This window comes from Erinaceus europaeus, chromosome 2, assembly GCF_950295315.1.
Source record: "Erinaceus europaeus chromosome 2, mEriEur2.1, whole genome shotgun sequence".
NCBI lineage: Eukaryota > Metazoa > Chordata > Mammalia > Eulipotyphla > Erinaceidae > Erinaceus > Erinaceus europaeus.
Genome location: NC_080163.1, coordinates 184418190 through 184443975, shown reverse-complemented (window position 1 = coordinate 184443975; position 25786 = coordinate 184418190). Strand labels below are relative to the sequence as shown.

The 25786-nt window shown below is 46.0% G+C and overlaps 2 protein-coding genes across 3 annotated transcripts in view; one reads left to right on the top strand and one right to left on the bottom strand.

The window, feature by feature from the left end:
* The window catches only part of WDR62 (WD repeat domain 62), a 63607-nt gene extending 51445 nt beyond the window's left edge, over window positions 1-12162 (bottom strand). Inside the window, exons 1-3 of one of the 2 annotated variants that reach the window (XM_060185785.1) lie at window positions 11613-12162; window positions 5861-5952; window positions 1188-1250 (exon numbers count right to left, since the gene is read on the bottom strand). In XM_060185785.1, coding sequence (XP_060041768.1) covers window positions 1188-1250; window positions 5861-5952; window positions 11613-11789 — 332 coding nt within the window. In that variant the 5' untranslated portion in view covers window positions 11790-12162. The remainder of the gene's footprint in view (window positions 1-1187; window positions 1251-5860; window positions 5953-11612) is intronic. The other variant, XM_060185786.1, reaches the window with a different exon arrangement.
* Window positions 12163-16793: 4631 nt separating this feature from the next.
* THAP8 (THAP domain containing 8) lies at window positions 16794-24817 on the top strand. The gene is given in 6 exon segments (XM_060172256.1): window positions 16794-16840; window positions 18731-18897; window positions 19003-19307; window positions 19309-19365; window positions 24029-24066; window positions 24068-24817. Coding segments are annotated over 6 exon segments (714 nt in total). The 3' UTR covers window positions 24168-24817.
* Window positions 24818-25786: the final 969 nt, after the last annotated feature.

The window sequence follows — 25786 nt, the reverse complement described above, 5'->3', positions numbered from 1 at the left end:
AACCTAGTTCTGCCCTCACCACAAGTGAAAGAAGTCAGAGCCAGAAGCTAAGAGTCCAAGATGCCCCATAAGAGAGAGTCTGTATCTCTATGACATAGTTTACCATAGGAACCTGCCATATCTTAAGAACCCTTTCTGGGAGTCAGGCGGTAACACAGCAGGTTAAGCGCATGTGGTGCAAAGCACAAGGACCGGCATAAGGATTATGGTCCGAGACCCCGACTCCCCACCTGCAGGGGAGTCGCTTCACAAGTAGTGAAGCAGGTCTGAAGGTGTCTATCTTGCTCTCCCTGTCTGTCTTCCCCTCCTGTCTCCATTTCTCTCTGTCCTATCCAACAACGTTAACATCAATAATTACAACAATAAAACAATAAGGGAAACAAAAGGGAATAAATAAATAGTAATAATAATAAAGAATCCTTTCTTCGAGATCATACATAAGGGAAGGAGAAAATCAAGGTCTTAACTCTTCACCTGGAGAGCCAGGTTAGGGAAGGTATGCCTAAGGTGTGTCAAGCAGTGATGCAGTTGGCTCCCAAAAGTTACAACTTAATTGTGATCAAAGGCCAAGATGACACAGTGATCGTTACTTTGGGCACCAATGTGGGCCTGCCCAGAATTAAGAGTGAACCTAGCAATAATAACTATATAAATAAAATGACTACATAAACAAGAAACTAGCAACCGAGGGCTCTTTCAGATTTATTTTTTTCATTTGTGTGTGAGAGAGAGAACCAGACCATCACTGTGGCACATGAGATACCAGGGCTTGAACTTGGGTTCTCATGCTTGATAGTCCAATGCCCTAACCACTCCACTACCTCACTGGAGTAAAACTCAAACATCATTCATTCTGAAAACAGTAAGTGCCATCAGTTTGTCTGATCTTTCTAAAACCCAAACATCATTCATTCTGAAAACAGTAAGTGCCATCAGTTTGTCTGTCTGTGCTATAAATTTAAGATACATAGAAATTAAGAAGATGTCTCCACCCTCACTAATGAGGAAATTAGCACATCTGAAAGGAGTAGTTTTGTGAAGGAAGATGCAGGAAAGGAAGACACTGGAGGGCTGGGATATTCCTAACTCCAAACTCAGTTCATCCACCCACAAGAACCTCCAGGCAATACAGGGAAGGAGGATGTGGGCGATTCACACCTCCTCCCCACACTCAGGCCCCAGCCTACCTGGCAGTATTGAAAATGTGCTGCTGCTTGTTCTCCTTGGGGTTCAAAATCACCACAACACAGCTGTAGGAAAAGAAGAAAAGGTGAAAAGAGTATTACAGCTCAGGAATGATCCCACAGAGAAGCAAGCTCTCTCTGACCAGCAGATTCTTACTCTGCTCTCTTCCTCTCCCAGGTGTCTGTCCTGAGATGTCTAGTGCCCTTCACACTATCACCTACTGGCCCCCTACTAATATATTCATGTAATATTAGTATATTCTTTTAAAATTTTTTGTCATATTTATTTATTTATTTATTGGATAGAGACAGCCAGAAATCGAGAGGGAAGGGGGAAATAGTGAGGAAGAGTGATAAAGAGACACCTTCAGCACTGCTTCACCTTTTGAAAAGCTTTCCCCCTGCAGGTGGGGACTGGAGGCTGGAACCTGGGTTCTTGTACACTGTAACATGTGCGCTCAACCAGCTGCACCACCACCCGGCCCACATATTAATATATTCTTTTAAAATATATATATATATTTATATATACTTATATATATATTTATTCCCTATTTCTTGCCCTTATTGTTGTAGTTGTTGATGTCGTTGTTGGATAGGACAGAGAGAAGTAGAGAAAGAAGGGGAAGACAGAGAAGGGGAGAGAAAGGTAGACACCTGCAGACCTGCTTCATCATCTGTGAAGCGACTCCCCTGCAGGTGGGGAGCCTGGGGCTCGAACCGGAATCCTTACTCCAGTCCTTAAGCTTTGCCCCACATGCGCTTAACCTGCTGCGCTACCACCCAACTCCCCATATTAATATATTTTTTAAATTATTTTTATTTATTTCTTTGATAGAGACAGAGAAGTTGAGAGTAGAGGGGGATATAGAGAGGGAGAGAGACAGACACCTGCAGCCCTGCTTCACCACTCATGAAGCTTTCCCCCTGCAGGTGGGGGCCAGGGACTTGAACCCGGGACCTTGTGTACTATAATGTGTGTGCTTAACCAGGTGTGCCACCACCTGGCCCCTATTAATATATTCTTTTTTTAAAAATAAATATATTTTTAATTATCTTTATTTATTGGATAGAGACAGAAATCGAGAGGGAAAGGGAAGGATAGAGAGGGTGAGAGACAGAGAGACTCCTGCAGCACTGCTTCACCACTTGTGAAGCTTTCCTTCTGCAGGGGGGAACCGGGGCTCGAACCTGGGTCCTTGTACATTGTAACATGTGCCACCACCTGATTCCCTATTAATATATTTTTAAGTCAAAACCAATACCTGCTCTGTGGTAGAGCTATTTTGTTAAGGCTTGAGTTAATTTTTTTTTTTTTTTTGGTCATCACCAGGGCTTCACCACTCCAAATGAGCTTGTCTTATAGAATGTGACAGAGGTAGAGAGAACAGACTACAACATTTAAGTTTCCTCCAGTACTTGAACCTGTGTCATGTCACTGCAAAGCAAGCACACTACCCAGGTGAGCTATCTGCCAGCCTCCCTTAAGCTAATAAATATCTGATGTGCACAGTCTCTTTAAATCCTCACAACTGCCAGGTGAACTCATAGATTTTTTTTTAATATTTATTTTTATTTATTTATTCCCTTTTGTTGCCCTTGTTGTTTTATTGTTGTAGTTATTATTGTTGTCATTGTTGTTGGATAGGACAGAGAGAAATGTAGAGAGGAGGGGGAAGACAGAGAGAGGGAGAGAAAGATAGACACCTGCAGACCTGTTTCACCGCTTGTGAAGCGACACCCCTGCAGGTGGGGAGCCAGGGCTTGAACCAGGATCCTTATGCGGGTCCTTGTGCTTAGCACCACCTGTGCTTAACCCGCTGTGCTACAGCCTGACTCCTGAACTCATAGATTTTAATGGTTTTTTGTTGTTTTGGTTTGGTTCGGTTTGGTTTGGTTTTTTGTCAGAGCACTGCTCAGCTCTGTTTTTACAGTGGTCCAGAGGATTGAACCTGGGACTTTGGAGCCTAGGCATGAGAATCTCTTTGCATAACCATTATGCTATCAACCCCTGCCCAAGACTTTATATATAAGGGGATCAAATACCAGAAAGGGGAAGTCCTTTGCCTAGGGCTACCCAGCAGGTCAGGAACAGAATGGGGATATGATTTTCAAAAGCTCACCCCTGGGGCCAGACAGTGTCTCACCCAGTACAGAAGAGCACATATGTTGCCATGAAGAAAAACCTAGGTTCAGGGTTGGGTGGTAGAGCACCCAGCTAAGCACACATGCTATAATGCCAAGGACCCAGGTTTGAGCTCCCCAACCCCCACCTGTTTAGGGAAAGCTTTGTGAGTGGTGAAGCAGTGCTGCAGGTATCTCTGTCTCTTTCTCTCTGACTGTCTCTATCAAATATATATATATATATATATATATATATTTAATATCTTTTAAATTTTTTATCATCTTTATTTATTTATTGGGTAGAAACAGCCAGAAATCGAGAGGGGAGGGGACACAGAAAGGGAGAGACACAGAGAGACACCTGCAGCCCTATTTCACCACTCACAAAACTTTCCCTCTGCCAGTAGAGACTGGGGGCTGGAACCCGGGACCTTGTGCACTGTAACTGTGTGCTTAACCAGGTGCGCCACCACCCGATCTTTTTTTTTTTTTTTTTTTTCACCAGCAGCTCTGGCTAATGGTGGTGCAGGGGATTGAACCTGGGACTCCGGAGTTTCAGGCATGAGAGTCTCTTTGTATATTCATTATGCTACCTACTCTCCCACCCTATTTTAAAAATTTTTTTATATTTATTTATTTTCCCTTTTGTTGCCCTTGTTTTTCATTGTTGTTGTAGTTATTATTGTTGTTGTTATTGTACAGGACAGAGAAAAATGTAGAGAGGAGGGGAAGACAGAGAGAGGGAGAGAAAGATAGACACCTGCAGACCTGCTTCACTGCCTGTGAAGGGACTCCCTTACAGTGGGGAGGCAGGGGCTTGAACCAGGATCCTTACACCGGTCCTTGGGCTTTGCACCACATGCGCTTAACCCACTGTGCTACTGCCCTACTCCCCCCCCCTTTTTTAATAAAATAAAAACCTGGGTTCAAGTCCCTAGTCCTAGCCAGCAAAGGATAAACTTCATGAACAGTGCTGCTGCTGACTCTCCTCTCTCTCTCCTCTTTCATCTTCTCTACTCCTGTCTCACCAGAGAGAGAGATGAGAGAGAGAGAGGAGAGAGAGGAAAGAGAGAGGAGGGAGGGGGGAGAGAAACAGAGACAGAGAGAGAGAGCGTCACTAGGAGTAGTGGAATTGTAGTGCAGGCATCAAACCTCAGAGTTGGCTCTGGTGGCAAGAAAATAAAATAGAGTATTAAAAAAGAGAGCCCACCCTTGTGCTCATCCTGGACTGTTTCCCAAGAACTCAATAAAAAGATACTGAGGGCTGGAGAGATAGCTCACTGTTGGGGAACATTTAATACAATATATCCATCTTGATATTCTGGACTTACAAATCTTTTAGACTACACTAACTATGATTCAATCACTCTGTAAGGCTGACGATTCCTTGGCTTCCCAGAGTTCAGTGGGTGTTGGGAGTAGCCAAAGCCTCCCCCTCTGCCATACTGGTCACCCAAGAACTGATGGGAACTATATGACCTGTTAACCAACAGATTATTAGCTACCTCTATATAATATGCGATTAGTTAGTAAAAGAGTAAAACTACTGGATTTGTCCTGAGATAACTGATGTACCTGCCATTTGATATTTACCCTATGTAATCTGTATCTTTCCTGTGACCCGAAACTCCTTGCCAGATGTACTTCTTATGCCTCTTGCTGATGTCAGCTTTCTGTGGAGTTTGTTATAAACCTAGAAAAAGATGGACTGCTCTTTGTTAGGGTTGCACTTCTTCTGTCTCCCTCAGACAGAAAGGTGTTTGCCACACTGGCCTTTCTTAGAGCAAGCTTTCATCTTAGTCACTCTGTTTGAGTAAGTCTAAGTGGAGATTTCAGTGTCAAGGACCAGTGGAGCACATCCCCGTAGTTCACTGTGTTGGCTGTCTGCACTGCCCATGAGCATAACATAAAATTGAGCCCTGGCACTACATGAGTTGCTATGGCAACAGAAGTTTTAGTGCTGTGGTGCCTCTCTCTATGACTGGAAATGAAAGTGGCCCAGAGTGATGAAATCATGCATGTGTGAGGCCCCAGTTCCACCACACTAAAGTTAGAATAAACCAGTAACAGATCTGGCCATCAAATGACGATGGGTCTGCCCTGTCCTTTCCAGGTCTCTTCTGCTCAGAACAGTGCCAGCCCAGATTAATGTTTAGAAAAGAAAGAGTCGCAGGATGCCATCTGGTCTTTTGAACTACCCAAGAGCAGAGTATCACTAGTTCAGTTTTATAAATGTAGAGGACAGGAGAAGGACATGAGATGGAACTGGGAAACAAATCCAGATTCTCTGACAACACAGCTTGGATTCTAACCACCAGCCTTTCCCAAAATTGCAGCCAAACTCCCATCTGCAGTCACAAGAAGACATTCACAGTACTCATACATACCAGGTTCTATTCTAGACATGGATGGCCACAGCCTTCAAAGGTAGGATGTATTACCAGCATTCTACAGACGGAAAAACTGAGGCCCAGAGAGATTCCCTGATGACTTTAGCATCTGTGGTGCTGAACACTGATTAGAGATGGAGATGCACCCACTCATTCACTCACCCTGCCAGGTAGGCCACATGGCCTGTATTGGGGTCGCAGGTTAGGCCACTGCTGTTCTGTGCTGTGATGCCAAGCACCTTCTCAAGTGATACCTACAAGGAAAAGGTACAAGTCAGAAGGATCCAAGAGGCCTATCCTCCTCTGTAGGCACCCATTCAGGCCCTTATAACCCAAACTTGTGTAATCGTGCTACCAATCACTAACACTATTTTACTGTGAAAAGGGGGGGGGGGGAGACACGGAGAGAAAGAGGAGCTGAGTGGTGACACACCTGGTTGAGTGCACATGTTACAATGCACAAGGATCCAGGTTTGAGCCCCAGCTCCCCTCCTGCAAGGGGAAAGCTTTGCATGTGGTGAGGCAGTACTGCGGGTGTCTCTGTCTCTATCCCTAGCTCCCCCATCCCTGTCAGTTTCTGCCTGTCTCTACCAAATAAACAAAATTTAAAAAAAGAAAGAAAGACCACTAAGTGAAGGCTGCAGAACGGTGAATAAGACATTCCTGGGTTGGGGGAAGATAGCATAATGCTTATGAAAAGAATTTCATGCCCGAGGCTCTGAGGTCCCAGGTTCAAGAAAAGTAAAGTCATCCCTGTCCTCCTGGAATTTACATTCTGGTGGTGATGGAATGGAGGACACAGAAAATGAACAGAAAAAATGTGTAAGACAGACGTCAGGTGACAATTAGAGGAGCAATACAGGAAAATAAAGTAGGGAAAAAGTGGGAGTGTGGACTAAGGGGGCCTTTTTACTGAGGTGACCTTTGTATTAATTAGTTATTTTAACATCACAGCATATTGGTGCTTCCTCAAGTGATTCAGCACCCTCCATATGGCATGTGGTACTGTAGGAACTGAGCAAAAAGTAATAAATGTAAAATGGTATATGAACAGACAAATAAACCTAGACTCAGGCAACCCAAGGGTTAAGTAGGCAGTTGTAAGGCAGGCCTGTCTCTGAGAAAAGGAGCAATTCTCAGGAGTTAGAGCTGCCACAAGAGACAGGCCTGGGAGTCTGCCTGTCTTCCCCTCCTCCCTCCATTTCTCTCTGTCCTATTCAACAACAACAGCAACAGCAACAATAACTACAACAATAAAACAAGGGCAACAAAAGGGAATAAATATTTTTTAAAAATTTTAAAAAATAAAAAGGTGACCTTTTTATATATTTTTTAAATTTATTCATTCCCTTTTGTTGCCCTTGTTGTTTTATTGTTGTAGTTATTCTTGTTGTGGTCATCGTTGGATAGGCCAGAGAGAAATGGAGAGATGAGGGGAAGACAGAGAGGGGGAGAGAAAGGTAGACACCTGCAAACCTGCTTCACCGCTTGTGAAGGGACCCCCCTGCTGGTGGGGGGCAGGGGGCTAGAACCAGGATCCTTACTCCAGTCCTTGCGCTTCGCTCCATGTGCGCTTAACACGCTGCGCTACCGCCCGACTCCCAGGTGACCTTTTTTAATCTCAAGAGACAGGAAAAACAACACTCAGAGAGAGAACCAAAGGTACACAGAGTGCTAGGGATAAAATTCAGGACCTTGTGCTTGCAAGTCCTGAGTTCTTCCTTTGTGACCCCCTCCAGATAGCATCATGTTCATAGTTTGAATGCACTAGTTTCCTTTTTTTTTCTTATCTATTTATTTTTACCAGAGCACTGCTTAGCTCTGGTTTATGATGGTGTAGGGGATTGAACCTGGGACTTTGGAGCTCAGGCATGACAGTCTCTTTGCATAATCATTATGCTATCTACTTCTCCCCACTAATTTCTGATTATTGTAAAGTAAAGCATTCTCAAGCAAGTACTTCCCCTCAAAAATAAGAGGCAAATGTTGGGGCGATAACACAGTAGTTTAATACAACAGATTTTCGTGACTGAGGCTTGGAGGTTCTAACTTTTAGTATCTAGCACCATCATAAGCTAGAGCTGAGCAGTGGTCTGGCTAAGCAAATATGTATAGCCCTGGAGGTGGCACAGGGAATAAAACATTAGATTCTCAACACGAGGTCCTGAATTCAGTCCCTGGCATCACACGTGCCAGAGTGATGCTTGGATTACTTTTCTCCTCCTTCTCTCTCTCAATAAATAATAAAGTCAATTTTTTTTTTTTACTATCACTAAAATATTTTTAAATGGCAAATTACTCAAAATGCACAATAATAGCAGTAGTGTTCACACTGGTAAGAAATATTTACAATTGGGAGTCCGGCGGTAGCGCAGTGGGTTAAGGGCACGTGGTGCAAAGCACAAGGACCAGCGTAAAAGATCCCGGTTTGAGCCCCCGGCTCTCCACCTTCAGGGGAGTTGCTTCACAAGCAGTGAAGCAGGTCTGCAGGTGTCTATCTTTCTCTCCCCCTCTCTGTATTTCCCCCCCTTCATTTCTCTCTGTCCCATCTAAGAACGACGACATCAATAACAGCAACAATAATAACTACAACAACAAGAAGGAAAGGGCAACAAAAGGGAAAATAAATAAACAAATATTTTTTAAAAAGAAATATTTACAATGTGTATGTTAGGTGTTGCTAAAGGTGGATTAGCTCCACCTAGTTGCTGCGCATGGTTATGCAAAAAGCTTTCACGCTTGAGCTGAGACAACATAAAAGTTCTGCAAAAGAGGGGGCTTGGGAGATAGCATAATGGTTATGTAAATGCCTTAAAAGTTCTGCAAAAGACCTTCATACCTGAGGCTCTAAGGTCCTGGGTTCAGTCCCCAGCACCACTATAAGCCAAAATTGAGCAGAATTCTGGTCTTTTACTGTGTCTTTCCCTCTCATTAAAAATAAATTTATAAAATAATAAAAGTATTAAAAAAAAAAAGCTTTCATGTGTGAGGTCCTATGTTCAGTCTCCAGCACCATCATAAACCAGAACTGAGTGTGTTGGGGCGGGGGTGTCAAGGGCAGGGGAGATAGCACAATGGTTATGCAAACAGACTCTTATGCTGAAGACTGCAAAGTCCCAGGTTCAATCCCCTGCACCAGCATAAGCCAGAGCTAGGCAGTGCTCTCCGTGTCTCTCTGCATCTCTCTCTCTCAAAAAAGAAAAAAATCAATTAGTTCACTCACAACTTAAGCTCCATTAGTTCTTTCACTAATAGAACTAAGGGGACATTTAGACTATCCTTTCACAGATGAGGGAATTGAAATACAAAACAGTAACAGCATTAATAGAACTAAGGTTTAAACCCAAGTAATCTGAGTGGAGGTTGTGCACTTTACCACTTTGTTGTATTGCCCCTCAGACATTTCTATCATTTTTCTTGTCCTTGGTCCATAGAGCTCACAGGCACTTTAAGAAACATACAAGATATGTTGCACCAAAGTAAAGACTCTGGGGCGAGGGGAGGTTTTGAGGTCCTGGTGCAAGATGGTGGAGGAGAACCTAGACTGGGGGTGAGAGTGATTTGCAGAAAACTGAAACATTTTACACATGCACCAACAACTATATTTACTGTAAACCATTAATTCCCTCAATAAAATAAGAAACGGGCGGCAGCGCAGCAGGTTAAGCACACGTGGTACAAAGCTCAAGGACCGGTGTAAAGGATCCAGGTTCGAGCCCCCGGCTCCCCAACTGCAGGGGAGTCGTTTCACAATCTTTCTCTCCCCTCTATGTCTCCCCCCCCTCCATTTCTCTCTGTCCTATCCAACAACAACGACATCAATAACAATAATAAAAAACAAGAGCAACAAAAGGAAATAAATATTTTTTAAAAATTTAACAAATAATTAAGAAACATAAGATCACTGTTGTAAAGTACAGAGTACTGGGTTAAGACATTAAGGTGTAGGGGAGTCAGGCGGTAGCACAGCGGGTTAAGCGCAGGTGGCGCAAAGCGCAAAGTCTGGCAAAGGATCCCGGCTCAAGCCTGGCTCCCCACCTGCAGGGGAGTCGCTTCACAAGCGGTGAGGCAGGTCTGCAGGTGTCTACCTTTCTCTCCCCCTATCTGTCTTTCCCTCCTCTCTCCATTTCTCTCTGGCCTATCTAACAATGACATCAATAACAGCAACAATAATAACCACAACAATAAAAACAACCAGGGTAACAAAAGGGAATAAACAAATATTAAAAAAAAAAAAAGACATTAAAGTATCTACTTTAGGGTAGGGTTGAAGAGGGCTTTTTTATTATTATTATTTGTTATTGGATAGAGACAGAGAGAAATTGAGAGAGAAGGGGGAGACAGAGAGGAAGAGAGAAACAACTGCAGACCTGCTTCACCACCTGTGGGAGCCCGGGGTTTGAACCGGGAACCAAACCGGTCCTTGCGCTTTGTGCCACATGTGCTTAAACCCTTTGTGCCACATGTGCTTAAACCCGCTGTGCTACTGCCTGACTCCCTGAAAAGGGCTTTTCAGGCTAGGGATGGATATTCAGGATGAGATGCGATAGTGAGTCAGTCTGGCACAGTGGCAAAAAGCCCAGATGGAGTATTCACTAAACACAAAGGCTAAGAGGCAAGAAAGAGCTTGCAGCCTCAGAAAACATAAAGCAGGTCAGTGTGACCTTAACAAGAGCTACAGCCAGAGAGGTGGGCACTTGCCCAGGGTCTTGCAGCCGGAAGTGGAAGTGGCTGCCTTCAAAGTCGGCGAGAACAGACTCCACCAGCAGTTACTACTGTATCCACATTTTATCTGGACTGTCTGTGCCAAGCAGGTCACACTCAATTCCAAACTCCCTGGAACTCCATGGTCTGGCTATTGCTAGCTCATTTTGTATAAAAACAGTGTAGCTTGGGCAGGGGATAGATAGCATAATGGTTATGCAAAGAGAGTCTCATGCCTGAGGCTCCAAAGTCCCAGGTTCAATCCCCAGCACCACCATAAGCCAGAGCTGAGCAGTGAGTGCCCTGGTGATTCTCTCTCTATATCTCTCTCAAAAATAAAAGTAAATAAAATACTTCAAAAAAAAAAAAAAAAAGAAAGAAAAAAGTGTAGCTAAAAGCCGAAGGACAATCCATAAAAATCCTGCAGGGACCCGGAGGTGGCTCCGTGGTTGCAGGTATAAGGTTCCAAGTTCCATCCAACCCTCTCCCTGGCCACGAAGGTGCTAGAGTGATGCTCTGGTTCTCTCTCTCTCTCAACAAAGATCTTTAAAATGCAGCTGTGCTAATGGGAGTCCTCCTGTCTGCTCTAAAAACCTCCTGGTTGTTTCTTTCAGAATTTAAAAGAATTTTTCCATACCCCCCCCCCTGCGGAGTTACTGAGACCTCGGCACAAAGGACGCTCAAGTCATTTTTTGACTTGCTAACAGGCGATATGAGGCCCATTTAGGTAAAGGGCAAAAGGAAAGAGCCCGCGGCGGTGGTGAGAGAAGCCGAGCAGAGAGCCGAGGGAGGGCTGGGGCCGGTGGGCTGAACCCAGGAACTGGCGCCCCGCAAGGGCGGCAAGACTGCACGCGGGGAGAGGAGAGACGGCACAAAGGGAAGACTAAGACAACTATTAGAATGAAACAGCACCCCAACGGCAGCGCGGGGGTCTAGGCGGGTTAGCAAATGACTTTCATGCCGGAGGCTCTGAGAACTCAGGTTCAAGCTCCAGCATCACCGGAAGCCAACCGCGATCTGCGCGAGCTCAGGGAGCCCAGAAAGGAGCCCGGGTGGGCGGGGCCTGTGGTGGGCGGGGCCGGGGCGGGGCCAGAGCCCAGCCGAAGGGAGCAGCGGCGGGGCCGATGGGCGGGGTCGCTGGTCTAAGGGCGGGAGCCCGGGGGCCCGCAGAACCCCGGAGCTGGGATGGGCAGAACGAGCAGTTCCTCACCCGGTGCTGTGCCGTGTCCTCGGGCGCTGCCGAGAGTCGCGTCCGCCGCCTGAGGCAGAGGGGAGGCGCGGGGGGCGGCGAGGACTGAGTCCTTCTCGCAGGAACTCCCGCCATGACGGATGGCAGTTTCTCGACGGCATCGTTCCTCGCGTAGCCTCCCGGCCCCAAGGTCGCCATCGTCGCACCGGAGTCGGGCGACCGTTACACGCCCCAACTGCCGCACCGCCCGGACTCACTGGGTTAGCAAACCACCGCGGGAAAGCCGGCGCTGACGCCCATTGGACGCGGTGGGCCGCCGAGCTGGCCAATCGCAGGGACGCGGGTGACGCTTTTGACCAATAAGGGCGAAGAGGCGGGTCTAAATTCCTGGCAGGGTGGAATTACGGCGTCGTGTTTTGATTCGATTTTTTAATCCGATCTGTGTTTTCCTCAGTTTTAACTTTAAGAAAGGTAAAGCCAAAGCCTCCTTATCTCTTGTTTTTGGAGCCACCCCTCCCCGTCTTCTCCGCAATGGTAGTCACCCGGATATACACATAGGGCGGAGCGCAGTCAGCACCTCTCCCTACACGTGATAGATCTCGGTTTTGCGCAGACTCAATGGCTTTCCAACGTCACCCAATGACGGGGGTGAAGTAGGCCGGAGAAACTGGTGGTGCGCAGGCGCATCCTCTCCTCCCGCCCCCGACACGTGACGGCACTCTAAAAGATCACGTGAGGCAGACTGGCAGGCCGTCTGCGGGCTCGGGGTGGGGCTATAGTTGAGTGGCGCCGCCCCGCAAGGACCAAAGTCAACAGGGCCGGAGAATTATACTGAGCACCCTATTGCTCCAACACCGGGGGTGGATTGGGCGCTCACATCCGCCCACACCCGCCCTGTGAGCTACGAGTGAGCGCGGGGCGGGGCCCAAAACGGTGCAAACGCCTCTGCCTGCCGGCAGGTGTAAACACCCACGAGGTGATGTCCACTAAGCTGCTGCGGGTAGTGAGCGGGGCGAGCCGGAGAAGAGCAGGTGTGGGGAAAAGTGAGGTTGATCCAGATTCTGTAAGCGCTTCTAACTGCCATCTCCACGAATTGGAAGCATCTCAGACGCAAAATATTAAACCTGACCTGATTTTGTCTACCCCGAAACCTTCCACAACCTTATCTTCAGTATACTACTCCACATGTTGTTGTTCAGCTTAGGAACTTTAAAGCCATCCATTATCTTTTTCTTGAGAAGGTAAAAATTAGCTTGAACTGTAAATATATTTCTTCACCTTTGTTTGGCTGCAATGACCCGCGAAAAAGCCCGTTGAATAGATAATAGGAAAAAAAAAATCTCTCCTCTTTTAGGGACATGCTGCAGTTGTAAAGTGACACAACGCTCCGTGAGTGACTCCTGCAGTCTTACTCATGAGGAAACTTTGTCTAAAATCATAGACTATCATAAGATTTGCTTTTTGAAATTATATCATTAAGGATGAATAATCTAAATGAACAATCTGTAGTCAAGTCATTTTTACACAGAGAAGCAACCTTGGTTTACAGTCTAGGTGTAAAGTTTCAGGCAAGGGGTCTTTGGAAACAATTTCAGCTCCATCTAAACTTTATTGCTTTCAAAAAGACTGGGCTGTGGACCTGTGCACTTCGTTTAGATCTGATATTGATTTCTTTACACCACCACAGTTCTGCATTTCTTTGAAATTTGTTTTATCCAGACACTTTTATTTATATTTCACCTAAACTCTATTCCCCCACCCACCCAAATAACTTTTTTCCTTTGGTGAGACACCCCATAGTCTGATGAAGTTGTCTTCCTTTATAGCTATAGTAAATAACCCCCGCTCTGTTGGAATGCAGACATATCCCTGGTGGCTTTGATCTAAGTGCACCAGTAAATATTGCTCCTACAGTCCATCAGCAAATTCTGTTGGCTCTTCCTTAAAATATTTCTGGAGGAGAGCCAGCGAGATTGCATAATGGTTATGAAACGGTTACCCGAGCCTCAAAATTCTCAGGTTCAGTTCCATAAGCCAGAGCAATGTTCTGGTTTAAATATATATATATATATATATATATATATATATATATATATATATATATATATATATATATATACAGGTAGAGGAGATAGCATAATGGTTATGCAAAAAGACTTTCATGCCCAAATCTCTGAAGTCCCAGGGTCAGTCCCCTGTACCACCACAAGCCAAAGCTGAGCAGTGCTCTGGTTTAAAAACAAAAAATCCTTCTGGAATTACCACTTCTAAACGCCTTCTCTGCTCCCACCCTACTCCTGGAAATTACCTCCTAGCTGCCTTAGTTTAGTAGCCTCTTAATGGTCCCCCTGCTCCCATGTACAGTTAGAGAGAACCTGGTGAACACCTAACTCAGGTCAGAGCCCACCTTTGCTTCCTTCCTGCAGGTGGGGCCAGGGGATTGAACCTGGGTCCTTGTGCATGGTAACATGTGCGTTTGATCAAGTGCACCACAGCTGGCCCCAATGTTAAATGTTACAAAAATAAAGTAAACTTGGATAAGAAGAATATGCATGAGTCTGGGAGAGAGTTATTTCACAGACTGTTGGTCATAAAGAAGAGAACTTCCCAGGCAGAGGGAAGTTGAAAAGCTGTAGGGCAATCATCAGTTTGCTTGGCATGCTATGGGAACATCAATCCTGGCTGAGTAAGGGACAGAAGATGAGGTCAAATAGATATTAAAGCTCCAATTTCTGTAAAGCTCTAGGTCTGCCTTCTGCCTCCAACCTCCTCTTATTGGCTCCTTTTTTTAAAAAAGTTTTTAAAATTATTTTTTAAAATATTTTATTTATTCATTAATGAGAAAGATAGGAGGAGAGAAAGAACCAGACATCACTCTGATGCATGTGCTGCCAGGGGCAGAACCCAGGACCTCATGCTTGAGTGTCCAATACTTTATCCACTGTGCCACCTCCTGGACCACTTAATTATTTTTTTAATATTTATTCCCTTTTGTTGTCCTTGTTGTTTTATTGTTGATGTCGTTGTTGTTGGATAAGACAGAAAGAATTGGAGAGAGGAGGGGAAGACAGAGAGGTGGAGAGAAAGATAGACACCTGCAGACCTGCTTCACCGCCTGTGAAGCGACTCCCCTGCAGGTGGGGAGCTGAGGACTCCAACCGGAATCCTTATGCCGGTCCTTGCGCTTTGCGCCCACTTAATTTTATTTTTTTAAAGGGGGCAGGGGACCTGACATTGATCTAGACCCTGTGATTCTTTTTTTAAAAATATTTATTTATTCCCTTTTGTTGCCCTTGTTTTGTTGTTGTTGTTGTTGGATAGGACAAAGAGAAATGGAGAGAGGAGGGGAAGGCAGAGAGGGGGAAAGACAGACACCTGCAGACCTGCTTCACTGCTTGTGAAGTGACTCCCCTGCAGGTGGGAAGCTGGGGGGGGGGCTCGAACTGGGATTCTTCAGTTGGTCCTTGCACTTTGCACCACCTGCACTTAATCCCCTGCGCTACCACCGACTCCCATTTACTTTCATCTATTGGATAGAGACAGCCAGAAATTGAGAGGGAATGGGGGTGAGAGAGAGAGAGAGAGAGACACCTGCAGCCCTTCTTCACCACAAAGCTTTCCCCCCTGCAGGTGGGGACCAGGGGCTTGAACCCAGGTCCTTGCGCACTATAACATGTGCACTCAACCTGGTATGTCACCAACTGATCTTTGCACATGGTAGCAGGTGTGTTTTTTCGGTGCACCAACACCTTCCCTGACCCACCACCATGGTGGGTTCTTTGTGGATGGGAATTTAACCACCCTGAAGAATTTTTGAGTTGTGTTTGTGAGAAAAGGACTGCTCTCTGTGGCCAGGGAGGTAGTGCAGTAGATAAAGCATTAGCTGATCAAGCATCTAGAGTTAAGGCCCTGGAATTATAGAATGATGCTCTGCTCTCATTCTCTCCTGTCATTGATAAATACATCTTGAAGAAAGATTGCTCTAGTTCTATTTGAGAACACATTTTGCACATTTTGTAATTCAGGTACTGTCCCTACTTGCCTCACAACAGGAAAGTATTCACTGGCCAGGCTCCCCAACTCCTGCCCCCAGCTGCAAGAAACATTCTTTTAGCAGGGCACATTATGGCTTAAAACAAAATTGAAGTTTTGTTAGGAAGGAAAGAGTGGAAGTTGCATATAGGATTCTCTACTGATTGGGAGGTGGCCAAACTGCTGCAAGGAACTGTGTTTGTGTCCCGGTGGAATGAGGCTGGTGAGAGGACTTGGATCCTGGACAAGGCTCAAGGAACTGCAGCAGCCAGAATTCTTGGCTGTGTGCCTGAGAGTTCTGCTCTTTGGTGCCACAGCTCCTCTCTGAGTCAGCTCTTCTGCCCTCCATCACCAGCTGCCCCACCGTCTATCTGGACAGAGACTGTCTCAGGCTTTCTTCCAGAGAAATCTTGCTAATGCTTCTTCCTCTTCCTTATTTTAATAATGATACAGAGAAAAAGATAGAAAGAGACCAGAGCACTGGTCAGCTCTGGCTTGTGGTGTTGGGAATTGAACTTGGGACCTCAGATCCTCTTTTTTCTTTTTTAAATATTTATTCATTTATTTACTTTGCCTCCAGGGTCATTGCTGGGGCTCGGTGCCTGCACTACGAATCCACTGCTCCTGGAGGCTATTTTTTTCCATTTTGTTGCCCTTGTTTATTGTTTTTTGTTGTGTTTATTATTGCTGTCATTGCTGTTATTGTTGTTGGATAGGACAAAGAAATCCAGAGAGGAGGGTAAGACAGAGAGGGGGAGAGAGAGACACCTGCACACCTGCTTCGCTGCTTGTGAAGCAACCCCCCTGCTGGTAGGGAGCTGGGGGCTTGAACTGGGATCCTTCAGTCAATCCTTGCACTTTGCACCAAGTGCGCTTAACCCGCTGCACTACCCCTCGACCCTCCTACCCCTCTTCCTTTTTTAAGAGCACTCAGCAGGTGAAGTATTCAGGCATTTCTTATGATTAACTTATGTTTATAAAATTGATACCATTTTTCTATTTTCTTTGAGCATCTTTCTTTAATAATTAGAATTGGTCAGTTAACATATACTAAAATGAGCACAATGTCTTCCATCTTCTCTCACAGCCACCATAGAATAGACTAACCAAAAAAAAAAAAAAAAAACCAGACTAGCCAGAACTGAATTATGTGGCTACACCTAGCTGCAAATGAAGCTGGAAAGCGAGATCTTCATTGTGTTCAGCCTGGGGCCCAGGTCTAAAAAGTGTATTGCTCTTTCAATAAATATTACTTATTTATTTTACTAAAATACTGTTAAGCTCTAGCTTGTGTATTGGGGCTTGAACCTGACACCTCAGAATATCAGGCATGAAAGCCTTTTGCATAATCAGCTGGGGAGATAGCATAATGGTTATGCAAAAGCCTTTCAAGCCAGAGGCTCTGAAGTCCCAAGTTCAATCCCTAGCCCCAACATAAGCCAGAACTGAGCAGTGTTCTGATGATCTCTTTCTCCTAGTATATTTCCCTCTATATCTACTCTTTCTCATTAAAATAAGCTAATAAAAATATTAAAAAATTTTAATTGTAAAATCCATATAACAAACTCTACCTTCTGGACCTTGGCTTATTTTTTTTTTAATTATTTAAGATTGTTTTACAAAATGACAGATTTCAGGAGTATTTTTGTACCTATACATGATGCATCTAAGTCACCCCTCAAATGTTGATATTGAGATTAGAGTTCAGTAGTGTTACGTGAAATGTTCATATTGTTATGCAGCCAATTCCAGAACTTTTCATTATACAAAAAAAACTCTAAACCCATTGAACAACTCTCAGTTTCCTTCCAGTCCTCAGCAGTCACCATTCTGTTGTCTATGTCTGTGATTTAAAAATATATATTTAAGTGGGGGGGAGACCAGAACACCATTCCCATCATCTGTGGTGTTGGGAATTGAACCTGAGGCCAATGCAAGGAATAGACTCTACTCCCTGAGTTTCTGTAAATTTGATTAAATACCTTATCTGTGTGGAATTTATATGGTTTTGTGTGCCTGTGTGTGTGTGTGTGTGACGTTTCTTTCACCGGTATGTCATTAAGTTTCATCCATGTTACATATCTGTATTTTCTTCCTGTTAAGGCTGAAATAACATTCCATTTTATGTTTAAGCCACATTTTGTTCATCTATCAATTGATGAATAGTTAAGTTCTTCCAGCTTTGGCTATAGTAAATAATTCTATTATAAAGATGAATATGCAGGGAGTTGGGCGGTAGCACAGTGGGTTAAGTGCAGGTGGTGCAAAGCACAAGAAACGGCTTAAGGATCCGGGTTTGAGCCTCCAGCTCCCTACCAACAAGGGAGTCGCTTCACAGGCGGTGAAGCATGTCTGCAGGTGTCTATCTTTCTCTCTCCATCTCTGTCTTCCCCTCCTGTCTCCATTTCTCTCTGTCCTATGCAACAACAATGACATAAATAACAATAATAATAACTACAACAATAAAACAAGAGCAACAAAAGGGAATAAATAAATATTTTTTAAAAGATGAACATGCAAAAAAAAAACATGACTGCAAATATCTCTTTGAGATCTTACTTTCAGTCCTTTTGGTTTATATCCAAAAGTGGAATTGTTGGATGATATGGTAACTATTTTTTGAAAGATTAAAAAAACTATTTTACAATAGTTGAGAGTGAGGGAGATAGCATAGTAGTAATGCAAAGAGAATCATATCTGAGGCTCCAAGGCCTCAGTTTCAATCACCCATACCACCATCAGAACTTAGCAGTGCTCTGATATAAATAAATAATTAAAAAAAGGCGAATCCAGATTTTTAAAAAAATGTTAAAGAGACAGCATGAGACAGATAAACCAGAGCATCACAATGGTACATGCTATGCTGGGAATTAAATTCAGAACCCGATTCTTGTAGTCTACTGTGCTATCTCCTGGGTGGCAAGATTAAATAATTAAAAAAATAAAATTTATGGCCACAGAATAGGGTGTGGTTTAGAGAGTGGAAACCCCGGATGGGAAACAGATTTAGAACCTAAGGATCCTAGGGAGGAGTGGAATTGAACTTGTTAACACTGACCCAGAGGGAATCCCTGCCTGCCCGCCCCCCGCCCCCATCTTCGGGGCAGGTTCCTGCTGAAAGATGGTCCCCAGCTGCAGGCCTGGCTGCGCTACAGAGGCCGTGAGCACTGGGTGCGCAGCTGTCACCAGCACCTGTGCAGCGAGCACCTCATACCCTCCTGCTTCCAGTGGCGCTGGGGGGTGCGCTACCTACAACTAGACACCACCCACCCAGGTGAGCGCCCGCCCCAGCCTTCCCTACCGCGGATGGCCAGTGGGGGGGCCGGTCCCTGGCCCTTTGCGCCTGGGGGAAGGTTCTACCCTAGGGCTGGCCTTGGAGTCCGACCCTGGGAGCCTCATCCCAGGCCATTCAGCACCCCCATCTTTTCTTACAGAGGCAGCAGGATTCCCCACAAAGGAACTGGAAGCCAGTGGCGCCTCGGCTTGTGCAGCAAGCCCCACCTATGCCCCTGCCCGCGGGCGGGTGCACCTGGCCCCGCCCCCGGCCACCGAGCTGCTGACACCCCTGCCCCTGACCCCACTGGAGTGGGGGGCTGTGGTGGTGTCGGTCCTCAGCACCCTGGGGCCGGGCTGGGCGCGGCGCTGAGGGAGCTGCAGCGGAGGGTGCAGAGGCTCCAGTGGCGGCCAGGAGCGGCACCGGGTGCAGCAGCGGGCTCTGCAACAGCTGGCAGGGCTAGCCGAGGCCAGCTGCTCCTGGTGAGTGCGCCCGGGCGGGACGGCCTCAACCTCCTCCATGTTTCCATTTCAATCAGACTCCAACATATATATATATATTATGAGAAGGCGAGAGAAAAAAAACTAGAGCATTACTCTGCCACATGTAATGGCAGGGAATGAACTCAGGAACTCATGCTTGAGAGTCCCAATACTTATCCACAATACCACATCCCGGGACCACCAGAGTCCAGTGTTTGAAAACAGGGAGTCAGGCGGTAGCGCAGCGGGTTAAGCACACATGGTGCAAAGTGTTAATGGGCTGGAGGAAGGATCCCAGTTCGAGCCCCTGGCTCCCCACCTACACGGGAGTCGCTTCACAGGCAGTGAAGCAGGTCTGCAGGTGTCTATCTTTCTCTCCTTCTCTCTGTCTTCCCCTCCTCTCTCCATTTCTCTCTGTCCTATCCAACAACGACGATATCAATAACAACAACAACAATAACTACAACAACAACAACAACAAAAACAAGGGCAACAAAAGGGAATAAATAAATAAAATGAATATTTAAAAAAACAGAAAATTTCACCTATATTGCCAAATTTCTGGGGTCTCTTGGGGGAAGGGAATCAATTTGACAAGGAAAAAACAAAAATCACCTAGTCAAAACATAGAGCAGGGAGTCCTGCAGTAGCACAGTGGGTTAAGCACAGCAAGGACCGGAGTAAGGATCCTTTCAAGCCCCCGGCTCTCCACCTGCAGGGGAGTCACTTCACAGGTAGTGAAGCAGGTCTGTAAGTGTCTGTCTTTCTCTCCCCCCTCTGTCTTTCTCTCCTCTCTCCATTTCTCTCTGTCCTATCCAACAACGACGGCAACAAGAATAACTACAATAATAAAACAACAAGGGCAACAAAAGAGAATAAATAAATATTAAAAATGTAAAAAAAAAAAAAGAGAGAGAGCGGTGGATGCTCCATTTAGCAGTAATAATCTTGAAGGAACCCTTACTCTTTGCTAGAGACAGAGTTAACAACTTGTGAAAACTCACTATGACCTCGATTGCTGTGGTCACCACTTTCTGGATGAAAAAAACTGAAGTGACCTTCCTCCCAAAGTGTCAACCAGTGAGATCAGAGCCTGGACTCAAATCCAGATGTCTGGGTCCAGAGGAGGCCTGTGGGAAGCTCTCCTAATAGAGCTTGAGTTTGTAGTCCCTTCTCTAGTCTCCTGATCCCCATCTGAGGCTCTTTTGCCTTTATATTTTACTACTGTTTGGGGATAGGGTGGAGGGGTAGGGTGAGGGGGCATTACATCTTTTTAAAAAAACTATTTTCTTCTTTTATTTATTTATTTAGTTAGTTATTGGATAGAGATAGCTAGAAAATGAGAAGAAGGTGGAGAAAGAGAGGGAGAGAGACAGAGAGACACCTGCAGCCCTACTTCCCCACTTGTGCAGCTTTCCCCCTCAAGGTGAGGGTTGGGGGCTTGGACCCGGGTCCTTATGCATTGTAACTTGTGTGCTCAACCAGGTGCACCACCACCCGGCCCCAGGGCATTATATCTTTAAAAATCAAAGTTTTGAGGTTGAGTGGTGGCTCACCCAGCAGAGTGCACTCATGTGATGACTTTGGTTCCAGTTTTTGATCCTATAGTGGTGGAGCAGTACTGCAGATATACTACCTTCTGTCTCTAATCTCTCTTCCTCTCAGCTCTATTTTAAAAAGGGGGGGTGTCATACACCTGGTTGAACAAGTGGTTTAACAAGTGGTAAAGCAGTGCTGCAGGTGTCTCTCTGTCTCTATCTTCCCCCTCCTCTCAATTTCTGGCTGTCTCTATTCAATAAATATTTTTTTAAAAAAAGGAACAGAGTGGGTCCGGCAGTGGTGCAGTGGGTTAAGTGCACATGGCGTAAACAGCCAGGACTGGCATAAGGATCCCAGTTTGTCGTATGCTTTACATTGGTTTGTTCTAGCCCTCCCCCGCCAAGAGAATTGGGTGAGTCCTATTAATTTGGCGGGCCTGCTTGGCCCCGCCCCAAAAGAAACCCCGAGAGAGGGTTCCTGAGTCCGAGAGTTTCTGAGTTCCCGAGTGACAGAGTTCCTGAGTTCCTGAGTTCGAGAGTTTCAGGGTTACAGAGTAAGAGAGAGTTCCAGTGTGCCAGAGTTTCAGAGAGCTCTCAAGTACGAGAGTTCCAGAGTGACAGAGTTCCAGAGATAAATGTTCCAGAAACAGCAAAACAGTCTCGTGAAGAAAGAGCAGAGGCCTTTGGAGATCTCTTCACAAGCAGAAGAGAAGGCCATAGTGCATAGGTAGCCAAATTGTCTTTACTTATCTGAGAGATGCGCAGGTCAGGTCCACGTGGGCGCCATTTGTTGTTAAAATTCGGAGGCTCTGGCCGGGCTGGCTTGCTTCACGGTGGGTAACAGAGACGCGGAGACAACGGCTGGGCAGGGAAGCTGTATTTCTTTATTCAGGAACAATGATTCACAAACTAAGACAAACTAATCACCAAACAGAACTCGGCTGTCTCTTTGCGGCAGCACAAGCACTCTCTCTTACTCTGTAACTCGGGAACCCTCCAACTCTGGCACTCTGAAACTCTCGTACTTGAGAGTCCTCTGAAACTCTTCAGCTGTGGAACTCTCTCTTACTCTGTAACCCTGAAACTCTCAAACTCTCGAACTCAGGAACTCAGGAACTCTCCAACTCTGGCACTCTCGAACTCAGGAACTCAGGAACTCTGGCACTCTCGAACTCAGGAACCCTCTCCCGGGGTTTCTTGGGGCGGGGCCAAGCAGGCCCACGAAATCAACAGGCCTGATCCAATTCTCTTGGTGGGGGGAGGGCTAGAACAAGCCAATGTAAAGCATACAACACCAGTTCGATCCCCCGGCTCCCCACCTTCAGTGGAGTCATTTCACAGGCGGTGAAGCAGGTCTGCAGGTACCTATCTTTCTCTCCCCCTCTGTCTTCCCCTCCTCTCTCCATTTCTCTCTGTCCTATCCAACAACAAATGACATCAGCAACAACAATAATAACCACAACAAGGCTACAACAACAAGGGCAACAAAAGGGGGAAAAAATGGCCTCCAGGAGCAGTGGATTCATGGTGCAGGCACTGAGCCCCAGCAATAACCCTGGAGGCAAAAAAAAAAGGAACAGAGGGATTCGGACGGTAGCGCAGTGGGTTAAGCACAGGTGGCACAAAGCACAAGGACCGGAGTAAGGATCCTGGTTCAAGCCCTGGGCTCCCCACCTGCAGGGGAGTCACTTCACAGGCATGGTGAAAGCCTGGTGCCTCCTAACAGGAAAACAGTTTGAACCCTGGGGTTATCAGGGATGTGCCTGGATGAAAGAAGCAAGAAGGGTTCAAAAAGGAGCCCCCAATGACACTCAGTAGAACAGGCAGTGCTGAACTCAATCAGATAGAAGCATTGTGGTGGAGCTGTGGTACAATGGAATGACTACAACACACCCCCAGAAACCAATGATGTGACCTGGCACGACCTGAAGAAACAGACTCCAAAGCTCACTCTCTACAGAAAAGCAGAATTCTGGTGGCTGACATTCCCCATCGAGACAGACATGCAGCGTTTCATCCCTTGGCATTTTCTTCTGTGGTCAGCTACTTTGGACTGACACCTCCATCGGACTTACTGGTATACGCTGCTGTGTTTCTCAAAGACTAACTTCAGCCAATTGCCTTGAGACTTTATAGACCATGTGCCCTCACCTGCAGGCTCTGTCCCCAGAGGTAGAAAACTCTCCTTCCTTACTAGGTCATGCCCACAGAGGCAGGAAACGCCCTTTGAGACAAGAGATGTCCACAGAGGCATGAAGCGCCCCCAGAGGTAATAGATGCCCCCAGGGGCAAGAAATGCCCTTTCGCCTGCTAGGCCTTGCCCTTTGAGGCAAGAAACGTTCCCCTTGGCATCACACTGGTTATTGCTGCTCACCTATTTTGTTTTCCATGTCTTATGCCAGTTCTTTTGAAAACGCCTGTACGATATAGGTTTCTGTTCACCCCACAATCCTGATACTATGGCCATTAATTAAAAAGAAAGGGGGAATTGTTGGTATGCTTCTAAAAACCTCTTCTGTTTCATTAGTTTACTCCCCCCTGCTTAACACTATTCTATTTACATAACCACTTCATTCTATTTACATAACCGCTGTTAACAAGCACCACCCTCCCTCCAGGGCATTGGTGGTTCAGTGGTAGAATTCTTGCCTGCTCCGCCCCCTCTCCTTGTCATACCCTGATTTTCACCAGTCACTTTTCTCTCCACCCTCTCTGTGTCACATCCTGTTCCCACCCTACTGGGCTCGTATATTTATAAGGATAAGATTGTTTGTAGTGTTTAGTTTTAGCTTAGCTTGGTATAGATTGTGCTGTGTCCTGCATGAATAAAGAGATACTGCCTACAGCTCAACCATGAATCCCTGGTCGTCTGTTACCCGCCCATGAAGCCAGCCCGGCGAAAACAACACAGCTGCTCCTGGAGGCTGTGTTTGAAGCACTGGCTTCTACAGTGCCAACTCACAAAAGGCACTTACACTGGGCATCCACTGCCTACACTGCTCCGTTTCCTGACATCTTCCCCCCCAACCCCTGGTTCCTCACTCTCTCTGCCTCCTTCCCTGATGCTTTCCTCCTACCCTCACCCCAAATTCCCCATTTCTACCTGCCCAGCTCTCTGGGCCTCAGGGATCCCAAGCTTTCACCATCATCTGGAGGGCATGACATAGCCATCATCCTTGCCTGAGTTCCTGCATCTCACACAATGGACGTCACATCTGAGCTCCAGGACACTCGAGCCCCTAGCACATAAGGACCTGGACAAGTGGTGTCACAGGATAGATGACAGAAGACAGAGGAAGAAAGACTCATCACCCACATCTGGGGTATATGTAACAGTGGACTCAAGGGTGTGGCTCCCAACATAAGCTCCTAGGGATTACTTGAAATTTAGGATGGACCTGGGCTCAAGATGCCCAGCAACAATGATACCCCTGTGTACCAGTTCCCTGTCATCCTTAGCTTGAATATTTGTAGTCAGAAAGACAGCCTTAGAGCAGAATAATGATTGTTTGTCTGGGAAAGGTTGCATTTGGTTCTCAAGAAACCCTCATGCCTGTTGCCAAGCCTAGTGCCACATTGAGGATACAGCAGTGAACATAGCTGGTGAAATCCTACCTTCAGGCCAGGGAGGAAGCACAACAGTAGTGGACAAGCCTTGCCTTTCAGAGGTCCCAGGTTTTATCCCTGGTATCATTAAATAGTAACTGAGCAGTGGCCTGGTTAGAAAAAAAGGGGGTGCTAGGAAAACAGCATGAAGGTTATACAAATAACTTTCAAATCTGAGGCTCTCAGGTCCCATGTTCAATTCCCAGCACCACCATAAGCCAGAGCTGAGCAGTACTCTGGTAAAAAGAAAAGGAGGGGTGTGTGTCCTATCATGGCTCTCCCATCCTATTTGAGTATAAGATGGACTAGGAAATAAATACAGTAATTTGAGATTATGATGAGTGTTATAAAGACTGAGTGGGCACATGGTGGGGTAAAGGATGTCAGGAAGAAGAGAACTCTTGAGGGAGACAACATTTGAACACAGAGACTTGGGTGAAGAAAAGGAGCTGGCCTGGAAGCATGTGGATTGTGTGTTCCAGGGAGAAATGCCCCAATGTGTAGGGTGTCAACTTAAGGACAACTGTGTTGCTGTGGAGAAACTACAGCATGGAAGGGAGCATTTCTGTGGTGTGTGTGTGTGTGTGTGTGTGTGTGTGTGTGTGTGTATGTACACAATCCTCAGGAAAGCAGAGAAAGGGCATGGATAAGCAAATGCCTAGAAAAAAGGGGAGAAGGAACTGGGTATCTGGGGGAAGAGCAGTCCAGTCAGAAGGAACAATTGGTGTGAATCCCTTGGGATGAAGAGGGCCAGTGGGGACAGTGTAGTTGAAGTGGAGTGAACAAGTGAAGCGGGACTGGAGAAATGGCTCACTAGTGGGTACCTGCTTTGCCGTACGCAGAGCCCAGATTCAAACCCTAGCATTATGCAAGAGGTGTCATGACACCTGAGAAAGCTCCGGTGCTATGGTCTTTCTCCTTTCTCTTTCTCTTTGTATATCTGTCTCTATTTAAATGGAAAACCAGGGGGAGGGATGAATGGTGGTGCAGCTGGTTAAGTGCACATTGTATTAAGCACAACAATCTGTGCAAGGATCTGGGTTCAAGCACCAGGCTCTCCACCTGCAGGGGGACATTTCACAAGCCATGAAGCAGATCTATGGGTGTCTCTCTTTCTCTCTCCTTCTCTGTCTAACCTCCTCTCTGTTTCTCTCTTTCCTGTTCAATAAAATGGGAAAAAATGGCTCCCAGGAGCAGTAGACTTGTAGTGCTGGCACTGAACCTCAATGATAACCTTGGAGACTAAAAACAACAACAACAAAA